Raw genomic sequence first — 17,000 nt, 5'->3', positions numbered from 1 at the left:
GCGGACGTTAAATGATGATGATGATATACATATATAATTGAATATATATATACACAATTAAAGATTAAATTAGCCTCATTAAAGGATAATATCATCCAATGAATTACTGGTTTAATGCCTAATATTTCTGAAACAAAAGGTTTATATTTAAATCATAGTTTGTAATCATTCAAAAAGAAAGTAAGAAAATGGAGATAAAACATTTAATAAAAACTAAAAAAAAATATTCCCCTACCTCAACAATGTCTGGGAACAGCTCACAGTAAGTCTTGTTCTGTAAATTGAATTGTTTACTTAACGAGGCAAACTGACGCTTCTGAAAATTAGAAATTAAAAATTCAACTTGAATATTAGCAAATGAAGAGGAATTTTAAATAAAAATTAACGCTTTAGCATTCAGAATTCTGTGTCAAATGTAATATTTATTCCCACTGATTTGAATTAGTCACACATTATTTTGTAGCTTTGGGAGTTCAAATGACATGATTGTTTATTTTCAGAATAATATGGTAAGCGTAAGTGAAGGTGCAATGGCCCAGTGGTTAGGGCAGCGGACATGCGGTCGTAGGATCGCGGTTTCAATTCCCAGACAGGACATTGTGAGTGTTTATTGAGCGAAAACACCTAAAGCTCTACGGGGCTCCGGCAGAGGGTGGTGGTGAACCCTGCTGTACTTTTTCACCACCACTTTCTCTCACTCTTTCTTCTTGTTTCTATTGCACCTGTATTTCGAAGGGCCAGCCATGTCACACTGTGTCACGCTGAATCACCTCGAGAACTACATTAGGGGTACACATGTCTGTGGAGTGCTCAGCCACTTGCACGTTAATAAATGAGCTGCGACGTCACTGGTGCCAAGCTGTATCAGCCTTTGCCTTTCCCTTGGATAACATCGGTGGCATGGAGAGGGGAGGCCGGTATGCATGGGCGACTGCTGGTCTTCCATAAACAACCATGCAATCCCATGGTCAGTCATGACCAAAGGGGTCTCTATGTAAGGGTAAGTGCAAGAGGCTGGATCTGGCCAGTTTGAAGATAAAACAGGTAGATTATTTTGGCCAGATTTGGCCAGTTTAAATGCCCATAGGTTAAACTGTATTGTTTTTCTTTATTATCATTATTATTTGTACATGGACTCAAGCTGTGGCTGTGTGGTTTGGATGCTTGCTTAGCAACCACATGGCCTTCTGTCCAGTCCTACTGCACAGCACCTTAGGCAAGTGTCTTTTTCCTACCAAGGCCTTGGACCAACCAATGCCTTGTGAGTGGATTTGGTAGATGGAGACTGTATATATATATATATATATGTATATATATATATATATATATATATATATATATATAGATACACACACACATACATATATATACATACACATACATACATACACACACACATATATATATACATACACATACATACACACACACACACAATGTATCTATGTATATGTGTGTGTGTGTATTTTTGTGTCTGTGTCCCTCCACTGTTTGACAACCAGTGTTGGTTTGTTTACAGCTCTATAACTATAGACAATAGAGACTAATAGAATAAGTCCCAGGCTTAAAAAAGAAAAGTACTGGAGCGGGGTCAATTTGTTAGACTAAACTCTTCAAGAGTGGTGGCCCAGCATGGCTGCAGTCCAATGACTGAAACAAGTTGAAGATACAAAATAAAAGATAACACTGCGTGACTAATTTGTTGTGTCACGTAGTACTAACGCTAGTAATTGTTAGACGGTCATTACTAAGCATTTTGTCTGGCATGCTAACGAGTCTGCTGGCTTGTTGAATTAACGATGATGATGATGATCATCATCATCATCGTTTAGCGTCCGCTTTCCATGCTAGCATGGGTTGGACGGGTCAACTGGGGTCTGTGAAGCTGGAAGGCTTCGTCAGGCCCAGTCAGATCTGGCAGTGTTTCTACGGCTGGAAGCCCTTCCTAACGCCAACCACTCTGCGAGTGTAGTGGGTGTTTTTTACGTGCCACCTGCACAGGTGCCAGACAGAGCTGGCGAACGGCCACGAACGGATGGTGCTTTTACGTGTCACCGGCACGGGGCCAGGCGATGCTGGCAACGGACACGAACAGATGGTGCTTTTACGTGCCACCGACACGGGGCCAGACAGAGCTGGCAACCGGCCACGAACGGACGGTGCTTTTACGTGTCACCGGCACCGGGGCCAGCCGAGGCTGGCAACAGACGCGAACGGATGGTGCTTTTACGTGCCACCGACACGGTTGCCAGACAGAGCTGGCAAACGGCCACGAGCGGACGGTGCTTTTACGTGTCACCGGCACGGGGGCCAGCCGAGGCTGGCAACGGTCACGGACGGATGGTGCTTTTACGTGCCACCGACACGGGGCCAGACAGAGCTGGCAAACGGCCACGAGCGGATGGTGCTTTTACGTGCCACCGACACGGGGCCAGACAGAGCTGGCAAACGGCCACGAGCGGACGGTGCTTTTACGTGTCACCGGCACGGGGGCCAGCCGAGGCTGGCAACGGTCACGGACGGATGGTGCTTTTACGTGCCACCGACACGGGGCCAGACAGAGCTGGCAAACGGCCATGAACGGATGGTGCTTTTACGTGCCACCGACACGGGGCCAGACAGAGCTGGCAAACGGCCACGAACGGACGGTGCTTTTATGTGTCACCGGCACGGGGCCAGGCGAGGCTGGCAACGAACACGAACGGATGGTGCTTTTACGTGCCACCGACACGGGGCCAGGCAGAGCTGGCAAACGGCCATGAGCGAATGGTGCTTTTACGTATCACCGGCACGGGTGCCAGACGAGGCTGACAGCGGACACGAACGGATGGGTCACTTAACCCCTGCTTTCTGATATATGATTTGATTTTGATTGTTCTCACTGGTCTTGCCGGGTCTTCTCACGCACAGTATACTTCCATAGGTCTCGGTCTCTGGTCATTTCCTTGGTGAGACCTAGAGTTCGAAGGTCGTGCTTCACCACCTCGACCCAGGTTTTCCTGGGTCTACCTCTTCCACAGGTCCCCTCAACTGCCAGGGTGTGGCACTTTTTCACACACCTATCTTCATCCATTCTCACCACATGACCATACCAGCGCAATCGTCTCTCTTGCACACAACATCTGATTCCTCTTAGGTCCAACTTTTCTCTCAAGGTACTTACACTCTGTCGACTATGAACACTGACATTACACATCCAACGGAGCATACTAGCTTCATTTCTCGCGAGCTTAATAATAATAATACTTTTTGCTATAGGTACAAAGCCTGAAACTTTGGGGGAGGAGGTTAGTTAATTACTTTGACCCCGGCGCTTGACTGGCATCTATTTCTTGGACCCTGAAAGGATGAGAGACAAAGTAGACTTTGGCGGAATTTGAACTCAGAACATGAAGATGAATGAAATAGTGTTTATCAGTTTGTTTGTTTAACGGTCTGAACGATATTCGTCTTCTTCAATGGGCATGGACACATTGAAACTCCGACGTCTGGCAGCTGACTTGGCAGACACCCATAAAATTATCAACCATCGCACAAACAATAACTCTGAGCACCTCTTCAAACTCCACCCATCTAACACCCGTGGACATATTTACAAAGTAAGAAAACAGCACAGCTCCCATGACTTCAGGAAACATTTTTTCATGCTGAGAGTTGCTGAAGCGTGGAACAAACTGCCGGCATCGGTTGTTAGTTGTCGGAGCACTGCATCCTTCAAGACTTCCATGCTTCCTGAGATTCACCAACACTACACTTGATTTTCTCCCCTCCATACACACACAAGCATGTTCGCTTTCCAGACATTTGTACATTACTGCATGTACTTTATATGCACTTTCTGACAAGTTGTGGTGCACCTGAGCACTGTATACAATAATTTCATTATTATTATTATTATATTATTATAGAAACACAAATTCAAAATATAAAAATTCCTTCTTGTATTCCGAAATAATATAATTATATCAGACTTTTTTTTTACTCTTTTACTTGTTTCAGTCATGTGACTGTGGCCATGCTGGAGCACCACCTTTAGCCGAGCAAATCGACCCCAGGACTTATTCTTTCTAAGCCTAGTACTTATTCTATCAGTCTCTTTTGCCGAACTGCTAGGTTACGGGGACATATACACACCAGCATTAGTTGTCAAGCGATGTTGGGGGGACAAACACAGACACACATATATACACATACATACATACATATATATATATATATACATACATACATACATACATACATACGACAGGCTTCTTTCAGTCTCCGTCAACCAAATCCACTCACAAGGCTTTGGTCAGCCTGAGGCTATAGAAGAAGACACTTGCCCAAGGTGCCACGTAATGGGACTGAACCCGGAACCAACACAGCCAGTCCACTCTGCATTGTTGTGCCATTCAAGACATGTTATATTTTACAAACAATGCACAATGCTTCAAGCAAACTGCAATACTCTCCAAACTCTAAATAGGAACAGACGAAAGGTAAGCAAGGTAAAATTGCACTCACTGTATAATCTGAAGTTTCTAGGCTGCCCAGAGTTGGACTTTTCTCCAACTGTAAAAGAAATAAGAGTAAAATTAATTAAAAATATAAATCATCATCATCGTCGTCATTTAACCCTTTCGTTACTGTATTTAGTTTGAGATACTCTGTGTTTCTTTCAATTATTTTAAATATAACAAAGAATTTAGTAAAATAACTTAGTTATCATTAAGCTAGTGTTAGGAACGTAAATTGTGACTAAGGTTTGGTGGAAGATTTTAATTCAAAACTTATGAAAACAAGACATTTATACTAAAGAGCCAGAGCCGGTTTAGTAACAAAAAGGGTTAACATCCATTTTTCATGCTGGTATGGGCTGGACAATTTAACAGGAGCTCCCCAGCTGACCAGCTCCTGTCAAACTGTCCAATCCATGCCAGCATAAATAACTCATTTCCACTCTGCTTAAACAATTAATTACAGAAATTAAATATTTCCACCAGAAACATGATCAGAAATAGGATACATTCAGTAGAAGAAGGGAATATTCAACAACATTTCAAAAACAGCTTTTTTTTTTTTTCCTCCATCTTAAAAGCGTATTTGAAACCTCATGTTTATCCATGAAGGAAAAAGTGAAAGAGTTTAAATTCAACCTCTTTCATTTTTAAGTCCTCTTGGCATTTAAGTTGACCTTTGTTCAAGTTGACCTTTTTTGGTTGGCAATTTTGATCTGAAAATCTTGCATGCCACAAAATAGAGTACTCCTTGCTATTAAATTACATTTGTCTCCCTTGGAATATGGCATTAGTATTATTGTCATCATCATCATCATCGTTTAACATCAGCTTTTCATGCTAGCATGGGTTGGACGATTTTGCCTGAGGGCTGGCGAACCAGATGGCTGCACCAGGCTCCAATCTTGATCTGGCAGAGTTTCTACAGCTGGATGCCCTTCCTAATGCCAACCACTCCGAAAGTGTAGTGGGTGCTTTTTATGTGCCACTGGCACCAAACATAAAGCTAAATGCATCTCATCCAAACTAATTTTGTTCCTAATCAGTTTTGTTATAATACCTTCTTTTTCACAACAATTTGATGCTTCTGTAGTTTCCTTTCTCTAATGACGATACTACAATGCCAGGTATTGAGTACAACACCTTCCTGTATTACTTGGCTTACAATTCAAGTCACCCTGCTGTATCCCATTTCACCAGATATTTTAAGCATCTCAGCATCACCCCTTGAGATAGCTTAGCTATTTTTCTTTATTTCTCTATCTCCCATACTGCTATTCACTTGAACACCTGGGTCTATACAAGACTGAGGACAATTGCCAAAGGTGCGACAATTCAGTGCGACACCAGTGCAGAATCACCTTCCTCCGACAAGTCATCCTAACGAGATGTCTGCGTTGGCTGGGTCATGCCCTCCATCGTCAACCAAGAGAATTCATCTACAAAGCAATTGCCCCAGCTCCCCTTCAGGGTTGGCGAAAGCGATGTGGTGGACAACGAAAAACCCGGCTGATGACAGTCAAGGCTGATCTGGAACCCAACCTAGGCCCCCATATCTATAGCGTTCGCCGCTGGAATAAGGAGTGGTTGGAGATCACACGGTCGTTAGCCTCAAATCGCCACGTCTGGTTGGCCAGGTCTGGTGAGAGATGCAGCATTGAGGATGAATGAAGCTAGCTCAGTCCACCGAGGGTGAATGCTGTCTCAAGTCAAGTCAAGTCTATAAAAGGTAAGCTCTCTCTCTCTTTCAGAAATTCACCACACTCAGTAGCCTCTCACAGGAAATGACAAGGAGCTGGGAGTTGTGGAAATTTGCAGTACTTGAGAAGATATGTCAAACCAAGTAAAAATCACCATCATCCATACATACAGGCTTATCCTTTGCAGGTGCCGGTGCCCCGCAAAATGCACTCATGCTAGTGATGCATAAACCCACACCTGCGCTGGTGGCACATGAAAAGTACCCCAGCATACCCTAGTTAAGTGGTTGGCATTAGGATACCCCTTTCTTCTCAATGTCAGAGGAAGGTATTCCATACACTTCTCAACAGCATCACCTCAATTTTATCCAATAAGCTACAAGTGCAATGAAGAGGACAGTCGATGTGGCTATCAAACATAGGCTACAGTGGGATCTCTCCCTGGCACAAAGCTAAACTGCGTCTCATCCAGACTAACCCTGTTCCTTGTCAGTATTTAACTGATAATTTTGCTTTATCAACCCCCACAAAAAAGATTAACCCTTTCGTTACTGTATTTATTTTGAGATTCTCTGTGTTTCTTTCAATTACTTTAAATATGACAAAGAATTTAGTAAAATAACTTAGTCATCATTCAGCTAGTGTTAGGAACATAAATTGTGACTAAGGCTTGGTGGAAGATTTTAATTCAAAACTTATGAAAATAAGACATTTGTACTCAGAGCCAGGGCCGGTTTCAGACTGGTTGGTCACAAAAGGGTTAAATTAATCATTTGTTAACCCTTTTGTTACCATATTTCTGTTGAGATGCTCTCTGTTTCCTTCAATTACTTTAAATATAACAAAGAATTTAGTAAAATAATTTTAGTTATCATTCAGCTAATGTTAGGAATATAAATTATGACTAAGGTTTGGTGGAAGATTTTTATTCAAAACTTATGAAAATAGGACATTTGTACCCAGAGTCAGAGCCGGTTTCAGCCGGGTTGGTAATGAAAGGGTTAAAGAGGCAAAGCTGATCTCTATGGATTATCTGGTGATAACAAGAATGGCTCTTACCATGAAACTGAGGAGCCCTGTGAGGATAGTGGAGACTGACCAGGCTGGGTTCCATGTGTCGGGATGAAAATCACTGATTGATAGACATAATCTACAAAAACAACAAAAAATAAAATTATTTGTGATTAAAAATATAATCCTTTGAAAATTATTCAAAACACTGAGAAATCAATTTAGTATCGATTAATTAACCATTTGACAGTAAAATTAAATTTCATAGTTGTTTCAGTAACGACGTTAAATATCTACCAAAAATAAAGGAGAGTTGGTATTTTCTGAAATTTCTGTTGTCTCAACAAACTTGACATATCTACACAAAAAATGGTTTCAAACATGAGATTCCTCAACAAAAAAAAACATGAGATTCCTCAACAAAAAAAAAAAATGGTGATGCCCCAGCTTGGCCGCAGTCCATGACTGAAACAAGTAAAAGAAAAAAAACAACAAAAACAAAACAAAAGGAATATGACAACATTTTACAGATCAGTTCAACTGACATCAGCAAGGAGTAGCAGAAATATGATAGAAGACGGGGTGGTTGGTACTATAGAAATGTACTCACCGGGTATTGCACTTGAAACGGCCACTCGGAGTCAGCATGTATATACTGGGTGGCTTAAATGGGTATTCTCGTGGGAAAATTAACTTCCCATGATACATTCCACCTGCAAAAAGAAAAAAAAAACAAACATAAAAATGAAGTTTCTTATACTCTTTACTCTTTTACTTGTTTCAGTCATTTGACTGCGGCCATGCTGGAGCATCACCTTTAGTCGTGCAACTCGACCCCGGGAGTTATTCTTTGTAAGCCCAGTACTTATTCTATCGGCATCTTTTGCTGAACCGCTAAGTGACGGGGACGTAAACACACCAGCATTGGTTGTCAAGCAATGCTAGGGGGACAAACACAGACATATATGCACACACACACACATATATATATATAAATATGTACATATATACGACGGGCTTCTTTCAGTTTCCGTCTACCAAATCCACTCACAAGGCTTTGGTCAGCCCGAGGCTATAGTAGAAGACACTTGCCCAAGGTGCCACGCAGTGGGACTGAACCCGGAACCATGTGGTTGGTAAGCAAGCTACTTACCACACAGCCACTCCTGCGCTGTCACCATTTTCATAATAATGGCTTCAAATTTTGCCACAAGTACAGCCATTTTGGGGGAAGGAATAAATTGATTACAAAGAAGACCCAGCAAGCCAAGTGAGATTGTAGCTGTGGCTGACGCCAGTGTCGCATATCTGGCCTGTTTAAAAGTCCCCTTCAATCGTTGGGCAATCTGCAGTGCTTGAGAAGACCTGTTGAGTCAAGTGAAATCATAGCTGTGGCTGACGTCAGCGTGACCTGACTGGCACATTTGAGTGTGGCCGATGCCAGTGTTGGTAGCATGTAAAAAGCACCATTCGAGCATGGTTGATGCCAGTGGGGCCTAACTGGTTCCTGTGCCAGTGGTATGTAAAAAGCACCATTTGAGCATTTTTAATGCTAGTGCTGCCTCACTGGCTCCTGTACTGGTGGCATGTAAAAAGAACCATTCAAGCATGGCCAATGCCAGTGTTGCATGACTGGGCCCCGTGCTGGTGGCACATAAAAAGCACCTACTACACTCTTGGTGTGGTTGGCATTAGGAAGAGCATCCAACTATAGAAACTAGAAACCTTGCCAAATCAAATTGGAGGCTGGTGCAGGCTCCTGGCTTGCCAGTCCTCAGTCAAACCGTTCAACCCATGCCAGCATGGAAAGCAGATGTTAAATGATGATGATGACTGCCTCAGTGTTCAACTGATACTTATTTTATTGACCCCTGAAAGGATGAAATGCAAAGTCAACCTCGGTAGAATTTGAACTCAAAACATGAAGATGGACAGAATGCCACTGAGCTATTTTCCCAGTGTGCTAATGATTCTGCCAGCTCACCATCGTTTTCATAATAATAATAAGAAGCAGCAGCATCTGATAAGATTAAGGCCCAATAAAAGACACTTGCCCAAGGTGCCATGAAGTAGGATTGAACCTGGAACCATGTGATTGGGAATCAAACTGCTCAATCACACAGCCACATTTATATAAGGCATGTCACCAACAACAAAGTGTGAATTAATACTGTATTTTCTGGCAGACAAGTGGGAATATGAAGACAGAAATTTACAGCAAAAAAAAAAAAAAATGGTATGTTGACTCAGTTCTTTAACATTTAAACCAGCCGTATCCAGTCAAAATATTCCATCTGTTTTAGGTTCAACTGGCCAAATCTGGCCTCTCACACATACCCTACAATGTCATTGTAAAATTAAATAATCACATTATCAAAATCTCGAAGATATGAGATAATGCATGATTAATTCAAAACAATGTGAATAAATAAGCATTGTATTTCATCTTCATCATCATCATCGTCTAACGTCCGCTTTCCATGCTAGCATGGGTTGGACGATTTGACTGGGGACTGGTGAACCAGATGGCTGTACCAGGCTCCAATCTGATCTGACAGAGTTTCTACAGCTGGATGCCCTTCCTAACGCCAACCACTCCAAGAGTGGATGCCAAATGGTTAAACACCAAGACGACTTTCAAAAGATAGTGATGGCGTTTGAATGTTTACACCAGTGGTTTTCAACCAGGGTTCCGCCAGTACAGTCCAGGGGTTCCGCAAGAAGTTACAAAACTGCTAAAATCGGCAGTAATTTTTAATTCTCCTGTGCAGATATGTGTGCATAAGACTATTAAATTATTGCACAGGGGTTCCTCGAACCAGTGGAATGTTTCCTTGGGGTTCCGCTCCAGCAAAAAGTTTGAAAAGCACTGGTTTACACTCTGTATGTTGACTTGCATGCCAGAAAATATGGTAGTATACAGTAGGCTGAGGCTGCCATTATTCCAAGGTATGCCATGCCACTTACCTTCATATGGAGAATTTTCTGGTCCTACCACTGTGTAATGCCTGCAAGTAACAGAATAAAAATAATTAAGTAACAGAATAGAAATAATTAAGTAACAGAATAGAAATAATTAAGGCACTAATATTTCATAAACCTTCAAGAGAACATGAAATAATTCTGTTTTGGAACACTGGATCTCGAAGCACATCACATAAAGCTAGAAATAACAGCATGTAAATATTGGATCGAGAAACCCTTTTGGATAGGAAAAGACAAAGGATGTCAGTGAGACCTGAACCCAAATCTGTATACATGACAGGTGTTCTACCATTGGACCAAAGCAATCCTTTGAATTTCCCTTTCCCTTTCAGAGTCCGTCATGTTTACAGGAGATGTGGGTTCACATCCCACAAGCAGCCTTCAACTTTTTCTCTCTTAAAGGGATTTTTAAAATTTAATAGATATTGTTGTTATTTATCTGTTTCAAGAGCCACTCGTAATTATGTACAGACAAAACCTCTAACATATCCTGGGCCAAAATGAAAAAAAAACAAAAAAACCCACGATGATGATTACACTAAGTAATACAATTTTTGTCCTTGGTCAGTCAGTGTCATTTCCTATTTGCTAACCCCTTAGGAAGTATGAAAAAATGGCTCATATTTCCTTCAAATTTTGCTTTTGCTACACTATTTACTCTTTTACTTGTTTCAGTCATTTGACTGCGGCCATGCTGGAGCACCGCCTTTAGTCGAGCCAATCGACCCCGGGACTTATTCTTTGTAAGCCTAGTACTTATTCTATCGGTCTCTTTTTGCCGAACCGCTAAGTGATGGGGACGTAAACACACCAGCATCGGTTGTCAAGCAATGCTAGAGGGACAAACACAGACACAAACACTTATATATATATACATATATACGACAGGCTTCTTTCAGTTTCCGTCTACCAAATCCACTCACAAGGCATTGGTCGGCCCGGGGCTATAGCAGAAGGCACTTGCCCAAGATGCCACGCAGTGGGACTGAACCCGGAACCATGTGGTTGGTAAGCAAGCTACTTACCACACAGCCACTCCTGCGCCTATTTATTCAAACACATGGCTATGGTGGTCCCCCACTACTCCTGCTCATCATTCAGAGATGCACACATCATCAGACACTAAGGGACATGCTCAAGTGGTTACAGTCAAGCAAATCTGTGGTATCGAGCAGAGTATTTGGCTGAAACAGCATTTCTGCTTCAGCAACTCAGTTGCTGAATCCATCTGAAATGTTATGGAAAAAAGGTCAGTTTCAAGACATTGGTGTCCAGGTGACAAAACAAAGTTCGAAGTGAATAGTGACCATTTCCTTTGATTTCTAGATAGAAGCAAATAGGAAATATTTACTTACTGACCAAGGACCAAAAAAAAAAAGGAAAAGAAAAAAAAAAAAGGTAAGTAGCTTGCTAACCAACCACATGGTTCCGGGTTCAGTCCCACAGCGTGGCATCTTGGGCAAGTGTCTTCCGCTATAGCCCCGGGCCGACCAATGCCTTGTGAGTGGATTTGGTAGACGGAAACTGAAAGAAGCCCGTCATATATATGTATATATATATATATATGTGTGTGTGTGTGTGTTTGTGTTTGTCCCCCTAGCATTGCTTGACAACCGATGCTGGTGTGTTTACGTCCCCGTTACTTAGCAGTTCGGCAAAAGGAGACCGATAGAATAAGTACTGGGCTTACAAATAATAAGTCCCGGGGTCGATTTGCTCCACTAAAGGCGGTGCTCCAGCATGGCCGCAGTCAAATGACTGAAACAAGTAAAAGAGTAAAAGAGTAAAGAGTAATTGTTACACGGTGTAATTGTTGTTATTCTTGTTGTAGAGTAGATTCAAGAGGCTTTTCACAATCAGGGTTAATGAGGTTTTGAACAATACTTTACCTGTTAAATGACAATGATGATGAACATCATTTTTCTGTGCACGGAGGCACATGGCTTGGTGGTTAGGGTGTTTGACTCATGATCGTAAGATTGTGGTTCCGATTCCTAGACTGGGCGACGCATTGTAGTCTTGAGCAAAACACTTCATTTCACGTTGCCCCAGTCCACACCACTGAGCTGGCCAAAATCAAGTAATCCTGTGACTGACCAGTGTCCTGCCAGGGGTGAATTTATATGCCATGGAAACTGGGAAACTGGATCTATGAGTCTATACGACTCTGGAAGGAGTCTCTTTTACTCTTTTACTTGCTTCAGTCATTTGACTGCGGCCATGCTGGAGCACCGCCTTTAGTCGAGCAACTCGACTCCAGGACTTATTCTTTTTGTAAGCCCAGTACTTATTCTATCGGTCTCTTTTTGCCGAACCGCTAAGTGACGGGGACGTAAACACACCAGCATCAGTTGTCAAGCAATGCTAGGGGAACAAACACACATATATATATATATATATATATATATATATATATATATATACATATATACGACAGGCTTCTTTCAGTTTCCGTCTACCAAATCCACTCACAAAGCATTGGTCGGCCCGGGGCTATAGCGGAAGACACTTGCCCAAGACGCCACGCAGTGGGACTGAACCCGGAACCATGTGGTTGGTTAGCAAGCTACTTACCACACAGCCACTCCTGCGTATCTTTTTGTTTCATATATTTTTATGTTCACAGATATGGCTGAATGGTTAAGATATTTGCCTCAGAACCACAATGGTTAGGGATTAGGTTCCATGGCATGGATGCTGTCACCTGCTGTCCTTAATTTACTTGTTCTTCATGTATTACACCTGCTGAGATTATATCATCATCATCATCATTTATGTACATACATATATGTATATACTTACATCTATACGCATATAAGTGACCGCGTGTATACCGTTGGCGATTTTTTTTCCTCTGTCTCCCCTTCTCTGGATCTTTCCTTTTCCTATGTTTCCAACGAAGAGCTCCGCTCGAAACGTTAAACCCTCCTTCTTTCCTGAGCGTCCAATAATACTATATTTGTTCTACGTCCTCGCGTTTTTTTGTGCTTTCTTGTTTGGATTAACTATATATATATATATATATAATATACATATATAATATATTATATATATATATCTATATATATATATATATATATATATATAAATATATATACATATATATAATATATATATACATATATATAATATATACATATATATATACATATATATAATATAATATATATATATAATACATATATATATACATATATATAAATATATATATACATATATATAATATAATATATACATATATATATATAATATATATAACATATATAATATAATATATACATATATAATATATATATACATATAATATATATACATATATAATATATATACATATATAATATATATATACATATATAATATATATATACATATATAATATATTATACATATATAATATATATATATACATATATAATATATATATATATATATATAATATATATATACATATAATATATATATATACATATATAATATATACATATATATAATATATATTACATATATATATAATATATATATACATATATATACATATATATATAATTATATATAATATATATATAATATATATATTATACATATAATATATATATATACATATATAATATATACATATATATAATATATATATACATATATATATAATATATATATACATATATATTAACATATATATAAATATATATAATATATATTATAATATATATATATACATATTATATAATATATATATACATATATATATAATATATATATACATATATATATAATATATATATACATATATATTTATATCCCTTTTTAGTAGAAGAAATAGCTATAACCCTTTGACTGCTATTTCTAAATTCGGTATGTGGTAAGGCAACTCGTTGCTAAACCCTTATTGCTTAGTATTACTTAAATTTTCCTCGAATGAGGCTTTTACATGCCGAAGACTACTTGGTGTAATTGATAATTTTTCCAAATTAATTAATTTCACCCTTCATTATTACGGATAACTATATACATATATATAATATATATATACATATATATATAATATATATATATATATATATATATATATATATATATATATGCATATATGGGCACAGGACATCATGAAACATGTACAACTAAAAAAATTGGGAGTACAAGTACATGGAATATGAACTATTTTTTCGAACAACAAAAGACACAAATGGAAAACAGGACAAGCAACATAAAGAACGGCCCTTCATCAGTTGTTGGCTGTTTTTCTAGTTTTGTATTTCGAACATAACCCCTTCAGTCATGAATGACCATGGGATTGCACCTAGAAGTACCCATCCAAGGCATAAGTCCAAGCAAGGTTGTTTATGGAAGACCAGCAGTCGCCCATGCACACCAGCCTCCCCTCTCTACACTACTGATGTTATCCAAGGGAAAGGCAAAGGGGCCGATACAGCTTGGCACCTGTGACGTTGCAAGTCATTTCTACAGCTGAGTGAACTGGAGCAACATGAAATAAAGTGTCTTGCTCCAGAACACAACACGCAGCCCGGTCAGGGAATTGAACTCACTACCTCATGATTGTGAGCCTGACAGCCTAACCACCGAGCCATGCACCTCCTTCACATATCATCATCATTTAACATCTGATCTCTGTGGTAGCATAGGTTGGGTGGATCATTTAACATCTGATCTCTGTGGTAGCATAGGTTGGGTGGTTTGGCAAAGGATGGTAAGTCAAGGAGCTGCACCAGACTCCAGTCCGATTTAGCATGGTTGTGTTCAAATCAGACTGGAATCTTTTTTTTTTTTTTTTACACACACACACACACACATACATACATAATATATATATATATATATATATATATATATATATTATATATATATATATTGACCTTCGAAACCTGGAGTAGATGAAATTAAGGCGACTGAAGAAGGGGAATTTTCCTTGTTTTGTATGTCCTGTACTCTATTTTTTCGTTGTTTAAAAAAATGTCCATTTTCTTGGTTTTGTGTTTATGTTTTCGTTTCTCATTGTGTTCGACGTTTTTTGGTGTCCTGTACCCATATATGCATGTATATATACATGTAGAGGTAGGTACGTACATATATGTATGTATGTATATATGCATATATTTTATTTATTTATTAATTTATTATATATATATATATATATATATATATATATATATACACACATGTACAGTAGTATATATATATATACATACACACACGTACAGTAGAGAGAAAGAAAGAATGAACGGGCAGACAACTGGTATAAGTTTAGAGTATGGAATTTAATATATTTAAACATAATTGTGGTGCTGTTGTAATAGAGTTGTTAGAATAGAAAGAAGCAGGGGTTCCGAACAGTCATTCCCAACCCATTTCCCCACAGACCCCTTTTAATATGCTTATCCTTATTTATATATATATATGAAATTTTGAATTTAGCTCACGGACCCCCAGTACTACCTTTGCAGACCACTAAGGGTCCACGGACCCCAGGTTGAGAATCACTGGAATAAAGTGTATTGCAGATAATCTTTTACAGCTGTTTCCAGAACAGATGTGCATATGGTGCATTTCTCATTGGACGAAGATAAGCTTTCCATATATTAGCAGGCTCTTCCATCTCCAGGGAGGGAAGAATTGATGTAGATCCTCTCTCAAATGTCAGCAACACTGACCATCATTTGTATTCACAGACCAGGCTTCACATATCCTACAAGTAAGATAATGTGCATATATGCCTGTGTGTATGGGAGATATAGATAGATGGCATGGCTGTGTGGTTAGGGAGCTTGCTTCCTAGCTACATGGTTTCGGGTTCAGTCCCACTGCATGGCACTTTAGGCAGGTGTCTTCTACTATAGCCCCGAGCTGACCGGAGCTTTGTGATTGAATTTGGTAGGCGGAAGTTACTGCCGTGTGTGTATGTGTGCGTATAGCTGCTCAGTGCCTCTCCGAAAGAGGGAGATAGATAGATAGATAGATAGATAGAGAGTGAGAATGAGAACTAGAGAGTGAGAGAATGATAGAATAACAGAACAAATGAGACAGAAGTAGGACTTTCAGTTCCCTCTGACTTTATTTGTCTTCTGTCCCCTTTTCTACATTTTTAAGGTCTTTGATCTGTTAAAAATATTGAACACCACACCACAGCATACCATACTCCAGAATAAATAACAAGAAGTCTAACAAGGAATAGGCATCTTTATGACTTACCATTCCAGAATGTTTGACGGAAGTGGCACGGCTTCTACGTATGGTACGGGGTCTTTGATGATTCTCATGTAGTCTTGTTTCAAGCGGGCCGTGGCCGTTGTACTGGCTCTCTTTCCCGACATTTCTGCAGAAAAAAAAAAAAGAAGGGGGTGAGTGAAAATTTTAAAGAAAAAAAAAATGAGACAACTGAAAAATTGGCATTTTCAGAAAATAAATTTAAGTGGCCAACAGTTATTACCAACATCATCATTATTATTGTTTAGCGTCCGCTTCCCATGCTAGCATAGGTTGGACGGTTCAACTGGGGTCTGGCAAGCCAGAAGGCTGCACCAGGCCCAGTCTGATCTGGCAATGTTTCTACGGCTGGATGCCCTTCCTAACGCCAACCACTCCGTGAGTGTAGTGGGTGCTTTTTACATGCCAGACGAGGCTGGCAAACGGCCACAATCGGACGGTGCTTTTTACGTGCCACCGGCACGGAGACCAGTCGGGGCGGCGCAGGCAATGACCACATTCGGATGGTTCTCTTACGTGCCACCGGCACTGATATCATAGCTACAATTTTCATTGATGTTGATCGATTTTGATTCTCACTCGCCTC

General features: G+C 39.8%; 1 protein-coding gene across 2 annotated transcripts in view; it reads right to left on the bottom strand.

Annotated features, from left to right (window-relative positions):
- Positions 1 to 17,000, bottom strand: part of LOC115224261 (ubiquitin-conjugating enzyme E2 J2) — a 46,381-nt gene that overhangs the window by 2,645 nt on the left and 26,736 nt on the right. For both annotated transcript variants that reach the window (XM_029795070.2, XM_036513327.1), the window contains 6 exons: positions 16,400 to 16,523; positions 10,178 to 10,218; positions 7,821 to 7,923; positions 7,259 to 7,349; positions 4,507 to 4,554; positions 236 to 316 (listed from right to left, as the gene is read on the bottom strand). In XM_029795070.2, coding sequence (XP_029650930.1) covers positions 236 to 316; positions 4,507 to 4,554; positions 7,259 to 7,349; positions 7,821 to 7,923; positions 10,178 to 10,218; positions 16,400 to 16,521 — 486 coding nt within the window. In that variant the 5' untranslated portion in view covers positions 16,522 to 16,523. The remainder of the gene's footprint in view (positions 1 to 235; positions 317 to 4,506; positions 4,555 to 7,258; positions 7,350 to 7,820; positions 7,924 to 10,177; positions 10,219 to 16,399; positions 16,524 to 17,000) is intronic.

The sequence above is a fragment of the Octopus sinensis genome, linkage group LG25, assembly GCF_006345805.1.
Source record: "Octopus sinensis linkage group LG25, ASM634580v1, whole genome shotgun sequence".
Taxonomy (NCBI): Eukaryota; Metazoa; Mollusca; class Cephalopoda; order Octopoda; family Octopodidae; genus Octopus; species Octopus sinensis.
The sequence above is the reverse complement of the archived record's forward strand: the minus strand, read 5'-3'. Positions and strand labels throughout refer to the sequence as shown.